General features: G+C 52.2%; 3 protein-coding genes across 3 annotated transcripts; 2 read left to right on the top strand and 1 right to left on the bottom strand.

Moving 5' to 3' along the window:
• The first annotated feature begins 5,123 nt into the window (after positions 1-5,123).
• On the top strand, positions 5,124-6,047 carry LOC126913115 (olfactory receptor 14C36-like). Its single transcript, XM_050716117.1, has one exon. It carries the CDS (start codon positions 5,124-5,126, stop codon positions 6,045-6,047), a length of 924 nt encoding a protein of 307 aa, XP_050572074.1.
• Positions 6,048-8,128: 2,081 nt separating this feature from the next.
• Positions 8,129-12,704, top strand: LOC126913631 (olfactory receptor 14C36-like). The gene is made up of 2 exons (XM_050716116.1): positions 8,129-8,146; positions 11,718-12,704. Exons 1-2 carry the CDS (start codon positions 8,129-8,131, stop codon positions 12,702-12,704), a joined length of 1,005 nt encoding a protein of 334 aa, XP_050572073.1.
• Positions 12,705-17,102: 4,398 nt separating this feature from the next.
• LOC126913630 (olfactory receptor 14A16-like) lies at positions 17,103-18,071 on the bottom strand. The gene has a single exon (XM_050716115.1). The coding sequence runs from the start codon at positions 18,060-18,062 to the stop codon at positions 17,103-17,105; it is 960 nt and encodes a 319-aa protein (XP_050572072.1). The 5' UTR covers positions 18,063-18,071.
• Between the last annotated feature and the right edge of the window lie 336 nt (positions 18,072-18,407).

Raw genomic sequence — 18,407 nt, 5'->3', positions numbered from 1 at the left:
TTGAAGGAACAGCTGGCGAGAGTGGAGAGGCATCAGTGAATTCATAGGAATACCAGAGTGCGAGCAAGGTGGGGAAGAGAAGTGGTTGTCTGCAGCCTTCAGAGAAGTGTGGGACAGCATAGGAAAGCCTGCAGAGGAGAAGGCAGAGGGCTCTGACAAGAATGGAAGGCTTCAGCAGCACTGAAATCTTCGTCCCCACAGCCACGGCTTATGAGGAGATGTGATATACTCATGGCATTGGGACCATGTATTCTCCTTTCAACCATGTGCAAACGCTGGAAGGTGTCATACCATTGTCCTTCACATGATATTATGGGCGTCGTCCCCTATCCCACAGACTCCAGGAAAAGCCCTGAGTGAGACATGGGGGTGCTGGGGGTGCAGGATCTCCCCTCCCACTGGCTGGGGTCAGGTCTTGGCCCTTCTGCTTCACCAAAACAAACCGAGACTTTTCTCAGCACAGTGCCTTTGCCTGTCTGTAATCATGGCCTCCAATTATCTGCCCTAACAATTCCCACGGGAGGCTTTCATAGCAACAGACTAGAATAGCCAACAGAGTGTAGAGTATAGAGTATAGAGCAGTCTAATACTATGGAATAGAGTAGCCAACAGAGGTGAGACAGATACTCTGATATAATGAAAACCATCAGAAAGCTGATCCCAGTTAGATGACTGATATGGGGAGGTCAGGAGTAGCCTGGCAAAGAGAGATGTGAGATTTAGGGGAGGGAAGAGAAAGGCAAGAGGAGCTTGGAAGCTTACCTTTAAAGAGGTAAGAGGGTTCATGCAATGTTGATGCTGCTGTAACACTGACTTCAAACATGTCATGTATGGTCCTTACCCTATTTTCAACAGTAACAATAATCCCTCAACCTAAACATTAGTCAAACACCCTGACAGGAATCCACAATTGTAATGCAGAACTTGAAGCATCACCTGAAGAAAAACTCAGCCCATAGCCTCTTTCAATTACCTTTACTCTCTTGTTCAACATAATCCCTGCCCTTAAGACTAACATTAAAATGCTCTATTAATCTCTAACCCAGAAAGTTGAGCCCCAGTCCCTAGAGGACTAGAGAGATGTCACCTCGGACTCGGGATCTCCTGCACGAGCAGGAGGAATGTGACTGTGGCAGTGACTGTGAGGTCACTTCTGTCTCCGCAGTTGATAGGGCAGCAGCAGGAAAGCATCACGGAAAGGGACTGTGAGGTCATTTCTGTCTGTAGGTGACAGGTCACCCTTGACTTCTACCTGGGATCTGTACTTTTTGGCTGACATCTGACAGTGGCCCTGGTAGGCCAGCAGAAGGCACCTGGTTGGCATGCTGACTGTGGGATCCCCTCTGCCTACATACCCAGGAGGACCCAGACAGAAAGAAGGCCTGAATATGGGTTGCCATGTCCCTTCTGCTTGAGTCCATGGCTGGACAGCAGGAGACATTTGGCTTGGGTGTGTCTAGCCAAGAAGCTGCAAGGCCAGCAGCAGGCGCATGGCTTGGAAGTTGCTGGTGAGGTGACTTCTGTCTGGTTGGCTGACAGGCCGCAAGAAGGCTGATGGGTTGGGATTCCTACTTCAGGAGTGGTTTCCACCCTGATGGAGCTTTCTTTGGTAGTAGGAAAGAGCAGGAGAGAAAAAACTGCCACAAAGTGCTCATTAGAACTTTTGCACTGGCCATGAGGTGGAAGAATTGTCCAGGGGAACAACTGGTCTTGCTGCTAGAGCCTAAGAAAAAGAAGTCATTAAGTGCCTCAGCCTTTACCTCCTTTCTTGTCACCAGGTTTTCCCCCACACACATTAAAAATGATCATTCTCCTTAATCTTCTTTTATTAAAGTATTTATATAAACAGTTTTTATTTTCTTTGAGAGTAATAAACAGATTGACCTCCAGCTGGGCTTTGGCCCTTCTAATTTTGACCTGCACAGCCCCATAACATTCAGGACACAGCTCCAGACAAACTGACAGCATGCATGAGAAAGAAGCACAGAAGAGGTGGAACCTGGAAGCCTTCCATCCCTTACCCTTCAGTGATTCTGTGCTGCAATTCCATTCAACTGGTTACTCCTGTATTATCCAAACTTTCCTGCAATTCCTGATGCTGCTATCTTGTGAGAGATAGCACAGTCACATGAAGGTTGAACCGTCCGCCTGCAGACATTAACTGCTGACAGAACGGAGCGTCAGTGTGGGGGAATCTTGAGAAACTGCAGGATTTTGACTACAGAAACATCTTGGCATTTACAAGGAGAAGAGCCCAGTCCTGCATTGGAGGAAGAATAACCCCATACATCAGGGCAGAGTGGGACCCTGCTGAGTGAGTAGTGCACGGGGGGAGGAGGGCCTGGGCACCACGAGGGATGCCATAAGAGCAGTGGTGCCTGCTCACCAGGAACCAGGCCAGCTTCCTACAGAGCTGCCTTACGAGGAGCATGGCCACCAAGAAGATCTGAGTTATCAGACTCAGCTGAGATCTGGTAAGACACCAGATGGACAAGGGTCTACAGCCAGCAGGGAAAGAGGTGCAGGTCTGAGAGCGCCTAGGACAGGCTGGTGTGGACAGGATTAAGGACTGCGACAAGGCTGAAAGTCCCAACAGGACCAAGGTCTTTATATCCATGGCTATGGCTGTGGTCTCTGCCACTGAGGCCTATGAGGACACAGCTTATCGTTAAAGCACCAGTGTCTCATTGCCACCTTGCCCCCACCCACGAACAAGGCAGGGGTCGTACCCATCTCCTGCACTTGGCAATGCAGATCCCCATCTCCTACTGCCCCAGGAAGAGCCCTGAGCAGAGCATCTCCTTTCCCAGGGGCCAAGGGTCAAGGCTTGGGCCTTGTGCTTGGTGAAACACATCCAGTTTTCCTACATATCAGTGTCACCTTCACATTGCCTTTGTCTCCTTGTCCTCACTGCCTCCAATGCCCTGCTCTAACGAGATCCAAGGGAGGCTATGTCAGTCCTGGCCCTCAGGGGGACACTCCAGGAAACTTGCATCTGACTTGGACTTCTTGAGAGATTTCTTCATTTGTCTCTCAGTGCCTGGGGTTCGTGGGCTCATCACCAAAGCCCCCAGAGGGGTGATTCCAATGCCTTGGGCTGGGCCTCTGCTGCTGAGCTGGGCCGGGCTCCTGGGACAGAGAGAGCTCCTGGCAAGAGGGCCCTGGTGCAGGGAGACAGCTCTGCCCAGGAGCAGCTCCTCTGCACAGCGCAGCAGGGCTGGGGGCTCTGACCGCAGCAGAGACACAGAGAGGAGAGAAGGAGAGAGGGCTTGGAGGCAGTGAGGAGCACAATAACAGAGGGCAGCGTGTGGCAGGACAGATCTGCAGAATCTTGACACCATGAGTCTCTGGCTGGAGGGCAATGCAGGTGCAGTTGCCAGAGGGGTCTTCTACAGGTGGCACATCCGATGGGTGATAGCATCTCTCAGGACGGTTCTCTCTGTTTCTCCAGCGAGAAGATGCTTTAGATGCTAGATGCTCTAGTGTCCAGAGGAGGGCGATGAAGATGGTGAAGGGCCTAGAAGGGAAGACGAATGAGGAGTGGCTGAGGTCACTGGGCCTGTTCAGCCTGGAGAAGAGGAGGCTGAGGGGGGACCTCATCGCGGTCTACAACTTCCTCGTGAAGGGGAGTGGAGAGGCAGGTGACCTGTAAACACCGGTGATAGGACCCGCGGGAATGGTGTGAAGCTGAGGCAGGGGAAGTTTAGGCTGGACATCAGGAAGAGGTTCTTCACCGAGAGGGTGGTCGCACACTGGAACAGGCTCCCCAGGGACGTAGTCACTGCACCAAGCCTGTCTGAATTTAAGAAGCGATTGGACTGTGCACTTAGTCACATGGTCTAAACATTTGAGCAGACCTGTGCGGTGCCAAGAGTTGGACTAGATGATCCTTATGGGTCCCTTCCAACTCGGGATATTCTATGATTCTATGATTCTTTAGAGAATGGCATTTATGATTGGATTTTTCAAGAGAAAGACCAAGGTAGGGGCTACCTGAAAGGCAAGACTTTGTCTGTAGCCTGCGCTTAAAGAATCCTGCAGTGAAGTGGAAGCAGGTTTCATGGTAATGAGTTGTCAGGATTGTACAGGAGACTGAGACTCCTAGAGCATTGTAGTGAGGGATCAATATGTCATTAATGAACTTCATAAAGTCCCTTCCCACATCTCAGCCCACAGACTGCATCAACATCATCATAGTGGTCCTCTCAGGTTTTATACTAGCTGATCTTTAGGAGCTGCAAACCCTCCAAGTGCAAACCCTGCCCAGTGCCCTGTCTTTGGGAGGTCTCTGCTGGCTTGTGGTGAGCACAGATCATTTGCAATGAGCATGAGCTGCCTCCTCTGCAGGCAGAGCTGCAGCAGAGGAGGGTCTGCTGAGTGTCCGTCTGTCCCTCCCTGGCCTTGCCTCCCCTGGCAGCAGCACGCTGGCATTCCTCCTGGCTTCTCCACCTGGCCGTGCTGCTGCTGTTCTTGTTCCCAGGCTGGCAGGTGATGGGGATTTCAGGTGCCTGTGGAGTGAGCCCTCGTTGTGCTTGGGGGAAGGGGAATATGGGGACAGGGTGAGGGGTCTGGAGAGGGGCACCTTGAGCATGATTATTCTGCCCTCGGCAGTACCCTGGTTATTTTCAGGTGAACATGTACGTGTAGTTGTCCTGCAGCTGAAAGACATGCCAGCAGAAGAGACCAGCCTTGATGGACAGACTAGATGTCCCCTCTGAAGGACATTCTGCACTAAGGGGAATATCCCTTTCTCTCTGAGGATCCATAAGGTTTCACCTGGAGTGCAGCAAGAAGGAAAATATACCAAAAAGAAAACCCCGCATCCCTGCTTTCTCTCAGGTGAATTGGGGGCCAAAATGTGGATAATCACATGATATCAGGAGTGAATTGAATCTGGGAGTACCCTATATTCCTCTTTATCTGTTGCTGTAGAGCAGGATTACCTCCTGCATTACCGAAGCAGAGTCCTCTGCTCCTCGGGACACCCTCAAGCAGAATTGGGCAGAACTCATGAAAGGGACTTGCCAAACGTGTGCTTGAATTAGTCCTTGTCAGATAATTCTGCTGTATTTTCTTACTGTTTTTTTCCTCCTTGGGCAAGACCCCATGGCCAGAACCAGCAAATGTCCAGCAGCAGCTCTGTGAGCGAGTTCCTCCTGCTGGCATTCGCAGACACATGGGAGCTGCAGCTCCTGCACTTCGCGCTCTTCCTGGGCATCTACCTGGCTACCCTCCTGGGCAACGGCCTCATCCTCACAGCCATAGCCTGCGACCACCGCCTCCACACCCCCATGTACTTCTTCCTCCTCAACCTCGCCCTCCTCGACCTGGGCTGCATCTCCACCACTCTGCCCAAAGCCATGGCCAATTCCCTCTGGGACACCACGGTCATCTCCTATGAAGGACGTGCTTCACAGGTCTTTATATTTGTCATCTGGATTACAGCAGACTTTTATATTCTCACTATCATGTCCTATGACCGCTACGTTGCCATCTGCAAGCCCCTGCACTACGGGAGCCTCCTGGGCAGCAGAGCTTGTGCCCAGATGGCAGCAGCTGCCTGGGGCAGTGGCTTTCTCAATGCTGTCCTGCACATGGCCAATACATTTTCCCTGCCCCTCTGCCAAGGCAATGCTGTGGACCAGTTCTTCTGTGAAATCCCCCGGATCCTCAAGCTCTCCTGTTCAGCTGCCTACATTAGGGAAGTTGGGTCACTTGTCTTTACCATTTTTTTGGCCTTTGGTTGTTTCGTTTTCATTGTGCTGTCCTATGTGAAGATCTTCAGGGCTGTGCTGAGGATGCCCTCTGAGCAAGGACGGCACAAAGCCTTTTCCATGTGCCTCCCTCACCTGGCTGTCGTCTCCCTCTTTCTCAGCACTGCTATGTTTGCATACCTGAAACCCCCCTACATCTCTTCCCCAGCCCTGGACGTAGTGATGGCAGTTCTGTACTTGGTGGTGCCTCCAGCACTTAACCTCCTCATCTACAGCATGAGGAGCAAGGAAGTCAAGGATGCCTTGATGAAACTTATGCCTAGGTGTGTTTAAGAATCAATGAATTGCCCCTCTCCTTTTGCATGTAACACATAATATCAATTATAACAGAAAAACAAATCTGTAAATTTTTGTTGCTGTTGTTGTTAACTAATATTACGGGATGTTCTTAGTTATAATTTAGCCCATGTTGCCCAGTAAAATATCTTCATTTGTCACTTTTATATTTCTGTCTGTTTGTGTTGTGTTTACAGCTCAGAGATTCTGTACACGAGGAGCCTGTCTCTCTGTGAACATAAAGTAGAGGAGCCAGCACTGCCTTCTTTGTCTGACGTCCTTCCTCTGAGACCTGGTCTGCCTCTGCAGGGGCAGTGCCCGTGTGCAGGGGTGCAGAGGAAAAGAGTCCCATCCCAACAGCACAGCCAGGGAGCACCAGCGCTTGGGGCATGCAGAGCTGCTCTCTTGCCACTGCCACCCTCTCCTGCTGAGCCCTGCTGGTGGGGTCAGGCCCGGCTGCTCCTGTAGCTTGGTGCCAGTGCTGCTGTGGGGCTGTGCTGGGACTGCAGGCAGGGACAGGCAGTGGGCACAGCAGTGGCACAGCTGGCCTCCTCTGCAGCACTTCCCTCCTAAGAGGGGATCTCCTCCGGGCACTGCCTGAAGGCTGAGGCCTTCCTGCAAAGCTGCTGTCAAGAAGAAGCCCCAGGAAGAGGCTCCAAAGAGGATCTGTGCTTTGCTTTTTCCACAGGGTCTTGGTGTGGTGAGAGCAGAGTCCCAGCATGGACTTTTAGTGATCTGTGGCTGGTTCGGAGGTTCTCTGCTGGTGGCCAGCACCCACGGAGACAGTGAATGGTCCCCAATTCCCAGAGCCCCAGTTCCTGGCATTCTGCAGCACAAAATGGGGCTGATGGCAGGTTAATGTTTTTTGCAGAGGGAATTAGCAGCTGCCAGCAGAGTCCAGGGGATCGGCTGGGGCAGCGGGAGTCCAGGAGACAGCAGTGAATGGAGCCCGCAGAGCGTGAGCCTGTACAAGGTGGACTAACCAGAGCTCAAATGCTCAATCTGGTGTGAGCAGGCTGAGGAGAGCTCTGCAGCCCCAGGGCATGCAGCAGCCCCAGCAAAGCAGTCTGGCGAGTGATTCCTTGCAGCCCTGGGGCAATGGCAGTGACCCCATGAGCTGGGTCTGCCTCCCAGCCTGCCCAGCACGGCCCTGCAGAGTGCCCCCATGCCCCGTGCACCACAGCCCCCTCGCTCTGCAGAGCAGCACCGCCAGCTGCGGCTGGGGCAGGGGCTGGGGCTGGGAGGGCGCCTCCCCTGAGTGTCTTCTAGGCCAGCTTCGGGCACATGGCTTCTGGACATCAGCGTGATCTTCACTGTGCAGAAGGAATTGAGAAACTGCCAACAGGCACGGGGCTTGAACATTGCCTGCAAGGTCCCTCCTGCTCTAGCACCTCCCAGGACCGGCACAGAACTGGCTCCCATGCATCAGAGAGGCTGGGAGTCCGGCAGCAGTGCCATGGGCTTGAAGAATCACAGCCAGCTCACTTCTACCTGGGCAGATCCTTGCCCAAGAAGGGGATGTTTTGTAGGTATGGTATTATGAGGGCAGTGGTGCCTCAGAAGCTCTAAGTCCAGTAGGACACAAACGGCTGTTAAATGGCCTGTGAGTTGACTTCTTTCTGAAGTAGCCAACAGGTCATCCCTTGACTTCCGGCTGGGATCTGTGCCTTTAGGCTCACATCTGCTGGTGTCCATGATAGGCCAGCAGATGCACCTGCTTTGCACATAGGTTGTAAGATCCTCTCTTCCTAAGTACCTGGCAGGCCCCGTAGAGGAAGAGGTCTTGGATAGCTGTTGTCATGTCAGAGGTTTCAGCTTTGCCTAATTCATCCTTCAGGGCTGCTTTCAGTTTTCTACACAAAGGGGGCCACTGCCTCCCAGATGCCCGGGGGAACATAAAGCCTGCATGAGAGCCTGGAAGAAGTTACCCTGGGTCCACAGGAACCATTCTGGAACCAAAACTTGTAGGCAGGAAGCACACTTTTGTGGTGTTGCAGAGCTGCTGGGCACATTGTGCAGGGTGCTCCTACAGACTTTGGTGTCTTTCTCTGTGCTGGCTTAGGAGCTGTTTCTCAGGAATGGAGGAGCCAGCAGAGGTGAGACAGATACTCTGAGTTCATGAAAGCCATCAGAAAGGTGCCCCTAAGAAGATGGCTGATATGGGGAAGTCAGGAAAGCCTGGCCAGCAGAGATGAGAGATTTGGGGGAGGGAAGAGGAGCTTGGATAGCAGAGGATAATCATTTTGAAGAGGTAGGAATGTTCAGGTAATGTTGATCCCACCGTAAAACTGACTTAAAGCAGTCATGTGAGGTCCTTAACATATTTTAATCTGTAACATTAATCCCTAAACCTAAATGCTACTCCACACCCTGAGAGGAATCCACTACTATAATGTTTGACCACAATAGCCCTTGAAGCAAAACTTAGTCCATATCCCCTTTCCATTACCCTTACACTCTTGCTCGCCCTGATCCCTGCCCTTAACACTAGCACTAAAATGCTCTATTTAACCCTAGTCTTCTTGCAGACCTAAACAAAACCCTAAACCACAAAGCTTGACCATACCCTAACCACAGACCTGACACCCCAAGCAGAACATCAAACCATCCCACTAAACCTTTGCTTAATCTCTAACCCAGAAACGTGAGCTCTAGTCCCTAATGCCATAAATGAACAACTAACACCCAAAGTCCCCATTCCTGTGCATTAACCTCCTCACCTTCAACCCCTCTCCTAAACCTTAACTTTAGGCACTTGGCCCCTTGGGGCAGGGCAGGAGCCTTGAGGTTGCTGTGCAGACACATGGCATTCAAAGATGAATGTGAGGGGCCATGGATCTGATCAGCTCGTCAAACACAAGGAGGAGATGAGTGGAAATGCTCTGATGAGCTCAGCTCTGCCTCAGGATCTCCTGCCCCAGCAGGAGGAATGTGACTGTGGCAGTGACTGTGAGGTCACTTCTGTCTCTGCAGTTGATAGGGCAGCAGCAGGAAAGCATCACGGAAAGGGACTGTGAGGTCATTTCTGTCTGAGGTAGCTGACAGGTCACCCTTGACTTCTACCTGGGATCTGTACTTTTTGGCTGACATCTGACAGTGGCCCTGGTAGGCCAGCAGAAGGCACCTGGTTGGCATGCTGACTGTGGGATCCCCTCTGCCTACATACCCAGGAGGACCCAGACAGAAAGAAGGCCCGAATATGGGTTTTCATGTCCCTTGTGCTTGAGTGCATGACTGGACAGCAGGAGGCACAAGGCTTGGTTGCGTCCAGCCAAGAAGCTGCAAGGCCAACAACAGCCCCATTTCTTGGAACATGTTGGTGAGGTGACTTCTGCCTGGTTGGCTGACAGGCGGCAAGTATGCAGATAGGTATGGATGCCTACTTTAGGAGTGGTTTCAACCTTGATGGAACTTTCTTTGGTAGTAGGGAAGAGCAGGAGAAAAAAAAATGCATCTTGGAAGGTTGGAACTGGCCACGAGGAGGAAGAAATGTCCCCCGCCATGACTTCATGTCCAAAGTGATACTGGGACATAAAGAAGTTATTGTTACAGCTAATTCATTTTCTGCTAGGAGAAATGACCCTGCTGTGCAGAAGTGTGTGCCCAGGTGAGGGAGGGAAGCCCAGGGATCCCTTCAGGCTGTTTTCCAGCAGGTTCCCCTGCAGCCCCAGGGCCATGTGCAGGGAGCCTGTTTTGGGGCAGAGCAAGGGAGGCCTTGGGCTGGGCCTCTGCTGCTGAGCTGGGCCGGGCTCCTGGGCCCAAGGGGAGCTCGTGGCAAGCGGGCAGCGCTGCAGAGAGCCAGCTCTGCCCAGGAGCAGCTCCTCTGCCCAGCGCAGCAGGGCTGGGGGCACTGCCTGCACAGACAGAGTGGGTAAAGGCAGGCAGAAGTGGCAGGATGCACAGAGCTCGCTGGGGGAGAACACTTGCCAGCCCTGAGCCCGGTAAGTGTCTGGCTGGAGGGCAATGCAGCCGCAGCTCCTGGAGGAAGGAGAAGCCGGGGGTGCAGGCAGGGGTGCCCAGGGCTGTGGTGCAGAGCAGGGTCCCTGCTGTGCCCCAGGGGCTGTGTGCTGGGGCAGGGCCTCTGCCGCCTGCCAGGCTCAGCGCTCAGCCTGCCCGGGGAGCTGCTCAGGGTGCTGTGGGGAGAAACTGCGGGTGGAAGGAGCCCCCCCGGCAGGGCAGGATCCTGCTGCTGGCAGGAGGCTACAGCCTGGGGAAGCCTGCTCTCAGCTCCACAGCACCACTGGGATGTACCAAAGGAGACCTTACAAGAGTAGAGAAATGCAGGGGTTAGCTCCTTGAATCTCTGTTTTCATGTGCCTTTGTTTTCAGTTTTCTCTGTTTTGATTCAGGCGGAATTGAAATAGAGGCTGTTTTTTAAGAGTATATGCTGCGACATGCAAGCCTTTAAAAGGAGGGTTACTAGGACCCCTGGAAGTCCCTTTCCTGCCCTTCAGCCCATAGGAAGCTCCACCACCACACATGCAGTGTCAGCAGGGTCTGTGTGACCTGGTCTCTAGGACATGCCCCCAGCGAGCTGCCCCTGGGCAGAGCCCTGCTGCCAGGAGGTGTCTGCAGGGCAGAGCTGAGCACCCAGCGGGTGGGATGGGGGCTGTGACCTGCAGGCAGGAGGTGTGGGGACAGAGACCCAGCTGCAGGCAGGGACAGCTGCAGGCAGCAGAGCCCTGGTCAGGGAGTGAGCGGGAGCTGCTCCCAGAAAGTCAGTGGCAGGGGTGATTTGGGCACCTCCCGTTCATGCTTGCACTGCTGATGCCTTCCACAGTACAGCCCCTGGTCTCTTCCTCTCCCCCGGTATAGACCACCAGAGATATTTGCATGGGAATTTTTTCATGAGTCGCCTTTGGTGTCAGCAATGTAGGGGATAATTCAGGTGCAGCTCAGATACAGATGCTGCACGTTCTGTCATGCAGATACATTAAAGGAGGAAAAGGCTCCAGGTCCCCTCATGACACGTAGGGTTGTGGAAATACTGTGTGTGGGGCTGAGAATGAGCTCACTCTGCCCTCAGGTCTCCCTGTTTTTAGGGTATTCAAAACTTTTCCTGCAAGGGTTCTGCTGGGTTATAGGCTGCCCCCCTCTAGGGTACAGCTCTGCCATAGCAGCTCTGTGCTGTCCATGGAGAAGACACCTGAGGGCTAAGGGCATGGAAACACTGCTAGAAATCTCTGTGTGGTAGCTGCTGTGATCCCTCTGTATTCCTTGCTAGGTGTGGAGAACTGAGATTGTCCTCAAGAGGTGAGGAGACCGGAGATTTGCACTTTGAACCTTGATTCCTTTGCTCTCAGCAGTGTTTTGATTCTCCTCACGGGGAACACCTGAGTCTGATAACTTTGAGCTCAAAGTGGTGCTAGCCCAGAGCAGCTGTGACCAGGACTGAGGGACAGGATGGCTGCCCTCACTCTGCTCTAAGGGACAGAGCCCTTGCTTCTCAACACCCACAAGATTTCACTTGGAGTGCAGCAGAAATGCCAAGGAATTCCAGAATCCCCTGCTCCCAGCAGAACCCTCTGGTAGCATCAACCAGAGCTCTAGCAAGGCACCTGCAGCAGAGGTTTTCCTGAAAGGGGAGCAGAAGTTTTGAGGTTTAACAAGAAATAAAGTAGGTTTTGCTCACAGGGTTAAGCCTAACATTTTGCTGTATTTGCTCAGACAGGTCCCCATGCCCAGAGGAATCAAATGCCCAACAGCAGCTCCATCAGCGAGTTCCTCCTCCTGGCATTCACAGACAAGCGGCAGCTGCAGCTCCTGCACTTCGCGCTCTTCCTGGGCATCTACCTGGCTGCCCTCCTGGGCAACGGCCTCATCCTCACAGCCATAGCCTGCGACCACCGCCTCCACACCCCCATGTACTTCTTCCTCCTCAACCTCGCCCTCCTCGACCTGGGCTGCATCTCCACCACTCTCCCCAAAGCCATTGCCAATTCCCTCTGGGGATCCAGGGCCATTTCCTACACAGGATGTGCTGCCCAGGTCTTTCTGACTGTCTTCTTGTTTTCAGCAGAGTATTCTCTTCTCACTGTCATGGCCTACGACCGCTACATTGCCATCTGCAAGCCCCTGCACTATGGGAGCCTCGTGGGCAGCAGAGCTTGTGCCCAGATGGCAGCAGCTGCCTGGGGCAGTGGCTTTCTCAATGCTGTCCTACACACGGCCAGTACATTTTCCCTGCCTCTCTGCCAAGGCAATGCTGTGGACCAGTTCTTCTGTGAAATCCCCCAGATCCTCAAGCTCTCCTGTTCACAGTCCTTCCTCAGTGAAGTTTGGGTTCTTGTGGGTAATGTTTTCATCGACTGTGGGTGTTTTGTATTCATTGTGCTCTCCTATGCTCAGATCATCAGGGCCGTGCTGAGGATGCCCTCTGAGCAGGAGCGGCACAAAGCCTTTTCCATGTGCCTCCCTCACCTGGCTGTGGTCTCTCTCTTTATCAGCACTGTCATGTTTACCTACCTGAAGCCCCTCTCCATCTCCTCCCCATCCCTAGACCTGGTTGTGGCAGTTCTGTACTCTGTGGTGCCTCCAGCAGTGAACCCCTTCATCTACAGCATGAGAAACCAGGAGCTGAAAGTTGCACTGAACAAAATGGTTTCGTTGACATTTTTCACTGTTGGTAAACTTCTCATCTGTCTCCACAAATGACTCACAGTATATTCATTGTATATTCAGTACATTCCTGTGTGTTGTATTATTATTACAGAATCACAGAATCACAGAATCATCTAGGTTGGAAGAGACCTCCAAGATCATCTAGTCCAACCTCTGTCCTAACACTAACAAGACCTCCACTAAACCATATCGCTAAGCTCTACATCTAAACGTCTTTTAAAGACCTCCAGGGATGGCGACTCAACCACTTCCCTGGGCAGCCCATTCCAATGCTTAATAACCCTTTCAGTAAAGAAGTACTTCCTAACATCCAACCTAAACCTCCCCTGTCGCAACTTTCGCCCATTCCCCCTCGTCCTGTCACCAGGCACGTGGGAGAACAGACCAACCCCCACCTCACTACAGCCTCCTTTAAGGTAACTGTAGAGAGCGATAAGGTCGCCCCTGAGCCTCCTCTTCTCCAGGCTGAACAAGCCCAGCTCCCTCAGCCGCTCTTCGTAAGACTTGTTCTCCAGACCCCTCACCAGCTTGGTCGCCCTTCTCTGGACTCGCTCGAGCACGTCCATGTCCTTCCTGTAGCGAGGGTCCCAAAACTGAACACAGTACTCGAGGTGCGGCCTCACCAGAGCCGAGTACAGGGGCACAATCACTTCCCTAGCCCTACTGGCCACGCTGCTTCTTATACAAGCCAGGATGTTGTTGTCCTTCCTGGCCACCTGAGCACACTGCTGGCTCATATTCAGCTGCCTATCAACCAGTATTCCCAGGTCCTTCTCGGCCAGGCAGCTTTCCAACCAATATATTAATATATAATAATATAATATTGTTATTGTTATTATTATATTATTTTTGTTTTTGTTGTTATTAAGTACCATTGTGATGTTCCTACACACATTTGGCTTCATCTCATTTCATCTGAAACATCAACCTGCTCTCTTTCTCTGTAGCCCCTATAAAATATATGTGCCACTGGGACTGAGCTGACTCTCTCATAGTGTCTTTTTGATATCTCGGCTTCTGCAGGCAAATGAGATGCCTGCAGTCTCCACGGAGGAAATGTGGACCCAGCAGGCACAGGAAAGGTGGGTCTGGAAAAGGATCTATGTCATCCTCAGGCACAAAGGCATGGCACAAAGCTGCACCAGGGGAGGTTCAGACTGGACATTAGGAAAAATTTCCTTACCATGAGGGTGGTCAGCCAGTAAAGACTATCCCCACACCCACAGGGCCCTCGAGTGGGGTGTCTCAGGGCACAGATTCAGCCCCACTTGAAGCATGAACAAAAAGGAGAAACTGCCCAAGAAAGCTACCACCAGCCCCCGCCCCTCATGGTTCCCAGCACCAGCCTTCCACCACGGTTTGGGGAGGGCCGGTTGCTGAAATGTGAGCACCTCCATCGTCCTGCTGGGCTCAGGGCCTGTACCGGGGGAATGGCCAGCCCAGCCTGGTCCCTCTCCGGGCCCAGAGCCCAGCCAGCCCCAGGACAGGGCTGTCTGTGAACCCCTGTGTGGGACATGCTGGGGCTGGGACAAGGCTGGGTGAAGAGGGGGAGGCTGCTAAAGCAGAAGGGCAGTGGGGGGTCTGGGGCAGTGAGGGCTGGCAGGGGGCTGTGCTGGGGGAACATTTCCTTATGGACAGGGTGAGAGAATACAATTGACTCATGGGTTGAGGTAAGGGGCAGGAAATCATTCACAATTACTGTCACAGTAAGATAGACTTGGCTTGGGGAGAATTAATGTCATTTAATGTGAATTAATAAGAGTCTAGAGCAGTGACAACTAAGAGCCAACAAAACCAACTTCACCCCCCAGTGCACTTCCTTAACCTCCTCCCCGCTGAGTAATGCATGGGGATGAGGAATGAGGGCTGTGGTCAGTCCGTAACATTTCATCTCCATCCTCACCCTCTTCCGCTGCTCCAGGGTAGGGCAGGGTGGGGTCCCTCCCTCCCATGGGATGCAGTTCTTCCCAAACTGATCCAAGATGAATTTTCCACAGACTGCAGTTCTTAAGATGTTATCCAACATGGATCCGTACAGAGTTGGGGAAAGTCCTTCGGAAGTGGTCCGCTCCAGTGTCAGCTCCTTCATATGGGCTGCAGCTCCCGCCAGAAATCTTCCCGTGAGGAGTCCCGTGTGGTCTCCTCTCCAATGGCTGCAGCCTCCTTCAGGCCACATCCATCTGCTCCACATGGGCTCCTCCACGGGCTGCAGGGGAACTTCTGCTCTGGCGCCTGGAGCACCTCCTGCCCTCCTTCTGCACTGACCTTGGTGTCTGCAGGGCTGCTTCTCTCACATTTTCTCACTCCTCTGCCAGCTGCTGCTGTACAGAGTATTTTTACCCTTTCAAAAAATTTTATCACAGAGGCACAACCAGGATTGCTCATTGGCTCAGCTTTTGGCCAGCAGCCGGCAGGTTCCTTTTCAAGCCGGAGGAACTGGCTCTGATCTGAACTGGGGCAGCTCGTCCTTAAACAAGGGAAATGCCCTTGCAGGATGGGCTGTTTTGAAGTAGCAGGTCCAACCATTGCAGCCTGGGAGCCGTACATTCCTAATTATAACTAGAAAAGAGAAAAGGCAGTAAGAAGGTAGCTTGTGCCATTTGAACCACGTGGTCTGCCTGATGTGATTCACAGGATCACCTAGAGGAACAGATGAGAAGGTAAAGAACGCACAGAAGTGTGTTTTGGCCATGTCCATGCCTTGTGCACACATCTGTGTGTGTGTGTATGAGATGGTGTTTGTGTGCTTGTGCATACACTTGTGTGTATTTGCCTGTGTGCAGAACAGGGCTGAGACTTCTGGGGCAATTGCTCCAGGCTCCTGATGCAAGAAAAAGCTGGGCCTGATTTCAGGATTGAGGGACATTTCTTGAGGGCCCCACAGACACAGTGAAGGTGAAAGGGGCCTTAACATATTATTAATATGCTCCCTTTTCCTGGGCAGCATGCAGAGGCATCCAGCCCTGGACAGGCCCAAGGAGAGGGCTCGTCCTTCCTGTGGTCGCAGCTGCACTCCAGTTCCTGGGGTGGACCCAAGCTGAAGACTTGCTGATGACTTTTGGGCTCAGGTTCAGCACACAGGCTGGGGGAGACTCTCACATGGACGTGTGATGGACTTGGACTGAGGAACAGAAGCAAACTGGTATGGCTGCTGTGTCGTGCTTCCATCAGTGGAAGCCCTGGCACAGGGCCCCAGACTTGCTTTTGATGCCACCCTTCAGGAAAGATTATGGAGTTATGAGATGCAGAATAGAGGACACCAGTCCTTCTTCAGCCACTTCCCAGCCTAGTGCAGCACCAGGAAACTGTGAACTTCTGGCTCATCTTCTACCCTAATTCATGAGCATGCATTAGGGTACCCACAGTCCAGACCTAGTCTTGGATTAGGTGAACATTAGTATTTTAGACAACTTCCAGACAAGGTCAGCTCCCATCTGATCTCTCCCCATCCCTCCTCTCACCTCTCCAGATGTCTCTGGCCACCTCCCCATGCTCCCCACAGGTCCCTGGGCTGGGGGCACTATGAGCAGACCAAGCAGGCTGTGGTGCCCCAGAGGTGACTGCACACTGGCTGAGCTGCACAGGGTGGGAAGTAAACCCAGCTGGGTTGGGATCACTGCTGCTAATCCCACTCATTATGGTGTGTAGTTCTGGAAGGTGCTCAGAAAGAGCAGGGAACATTGCCAAGGACACTAGGGGGTTCCCGGTGTCTTTCTAGATCCAGCTGGTGATACTTTGTAAGGGTGACATTAATCTCTCTCCAACCTCCCTTCCCTGTGCATGCTGGTACTCCACAGAATCTCACAGGAATTATGACATTCTTCTTCGGTGACAAGATCTTGGGCATTTTCTCTCTTTGTAGGCCTCCAGTCACTGCCTGCCCTGGGCACATGCTGCCCATGGAGAACACCTGGGCTCTAAACACAGGTCCACATTCATGTCCTGGAGGCTGTCCTCTGCCCTGACACATTTGTGGTAGTCATGGCTATGTACCTCAGTGACCCTTCACCATCTCCGCTGTCATCAGACACCAACAGGCTGCTCCTAAATCCTACTTGTGGTCTCTCACAGCTCACACCAGGCAATGACCTATTTCTCTCCCAGATCCATGCAGCAACAGGCCTTCCAGAGAGGAGCTGTACAGCCCTGATCTTGGCACCAGCTTTGAAAGACTAGCCAAGTCTTCAGGCAGTGCACTAGGGACACCCAATTTTATTACACAGTTGCTAAGAGAGTCAGAGCTGATGTACTTTTAGATACATATTTACAGAGCCTCAAGAGTAAACAGAACAGTGTCATTCCTCAGTAAAAGGATGATGAACAAATGACTTATTTTTTTTAGAACATTATAAATGCAAGTGGCAGTGAAGATAACAATAGCTATAATGATAATAATACAAGGATCAAGCCTCCAAGAGGATACTCAGAAAGTCATTTCTGGAGAAAGAAGCGAAAATAATCATTCTTAAGAAACATCGGTGAAATCACTCTCCTAACAGCAACCTTGAGCTCCTGTTTCCTCATGCTGTAGATGAGAGGGTTCAATGTTGGAGGAATCACTGAGTACAGAACTGCCATCAACACATCCAAGGATGGGGAGGAGATGGAGGGAGGTTTCATGTAGGCAAACATGGCAGTGCTGAGAAACAGGGAGACAACGAACAGGTGAGGGAGGCACATGGAAAAGGCTTTGTGCCGTCCTTGCTCAGAGGGCATCCTCAGCACAGCCCTGAAGATCTGCACATAGGACAGCATGATGAAAAAAAAACAGCCGGATGCTAAACAGAAACCAACCAGAAGAAGCCAAACTTCCCTGAAGTAGGAGTGTGAGCAAGAGATTTTGAGGATCTGGGGGATTTCACAGAAGAACTGGTCCACAACATTGCCTTGGCAGAGGGGCAGGGAAAATGCATTGGCCATGTGCAGGACAGCATTGAGAAAGCCACTGCCCCAGGCAGCTGCTGCCATCTGGACACAAGCTCTGTTGCCCAGGAGGCTCCCGTAGTGCAGGGGCTTGCAGATGGCAATGTAGCGGTCATAGGACATGACAGTGAGAAGATAAAACTCTGCTGATATCAGGAAGACGAATGAAAAGACCTGTGCAGCACATCCTGAATAGGAAATGGCCCTGGTGTCCCAGAGGGCATTGGCCATGGCTTTGGGCAGAGTGGTGGAGATGCAGCCCAGGTCGAGGAGGGCGAGGTTGAGGAGGAAGAAGTACATGGGGGTGTGGAGGCGGTGGTCGCAGGCTATGGCTGTGAGGATGAGGCCGTTGCCCAGGAGGGCAGCCAGGTAGATGCCCAGGAAGAGCGCGAAGTGCAGGAGCTGCAGCTGCCGCGTGTCTGTGAATGGCAGGAGGAGGAACTCGCTGATGGAGCTACTGTTGGACATTTGATGCCTCTGGGTAGAGGGATGTCTGAGGAGGGAAAATCAGGAAAACATTAGGACAGAACTCCGTGATCAAACCTACTCAGTTTCTTATATAATCCTCCCAGACTGCCTCTCCCCTTTCAGGAAGATCTTTGCAGGTTCCTTTCACAAGCTCTGGTTGGTGCTGGTTGATGCTGATCCCAGTGCCACTGGGATCAGAAGGGCTCTGGAGGCAACAGAACTGACCCACACAGTTAGGTAAATGAGGACATGGGCTCTTCTTGTATTAAATACAGATGAGATATCAAACTATTTTCAGCATGCTTGCTGAAAATTCAAAAAAACTCCACATTTTTGTGAAAACCC

Source organism: Cygnus atratus, chromosome 34 (assembly GCF_013377495.2).
Source record: "Cygnus atratus isolate AKBS03 ecotype Queensland, Australia chromosome 34, CAtr_DNAZoo_HiC_assembly, whole genome shotgun sequence".
NCBI classification, from domain to species: domain Eukaryota; kingdom Metazoa; phylum Chordata; class Aves; order Anseriformes; family Anatidae; genus Cygnus; species Cygnus atratus.
This window is presented reverse-complemented; position numbering and strand designations above follow the sequence as displayed.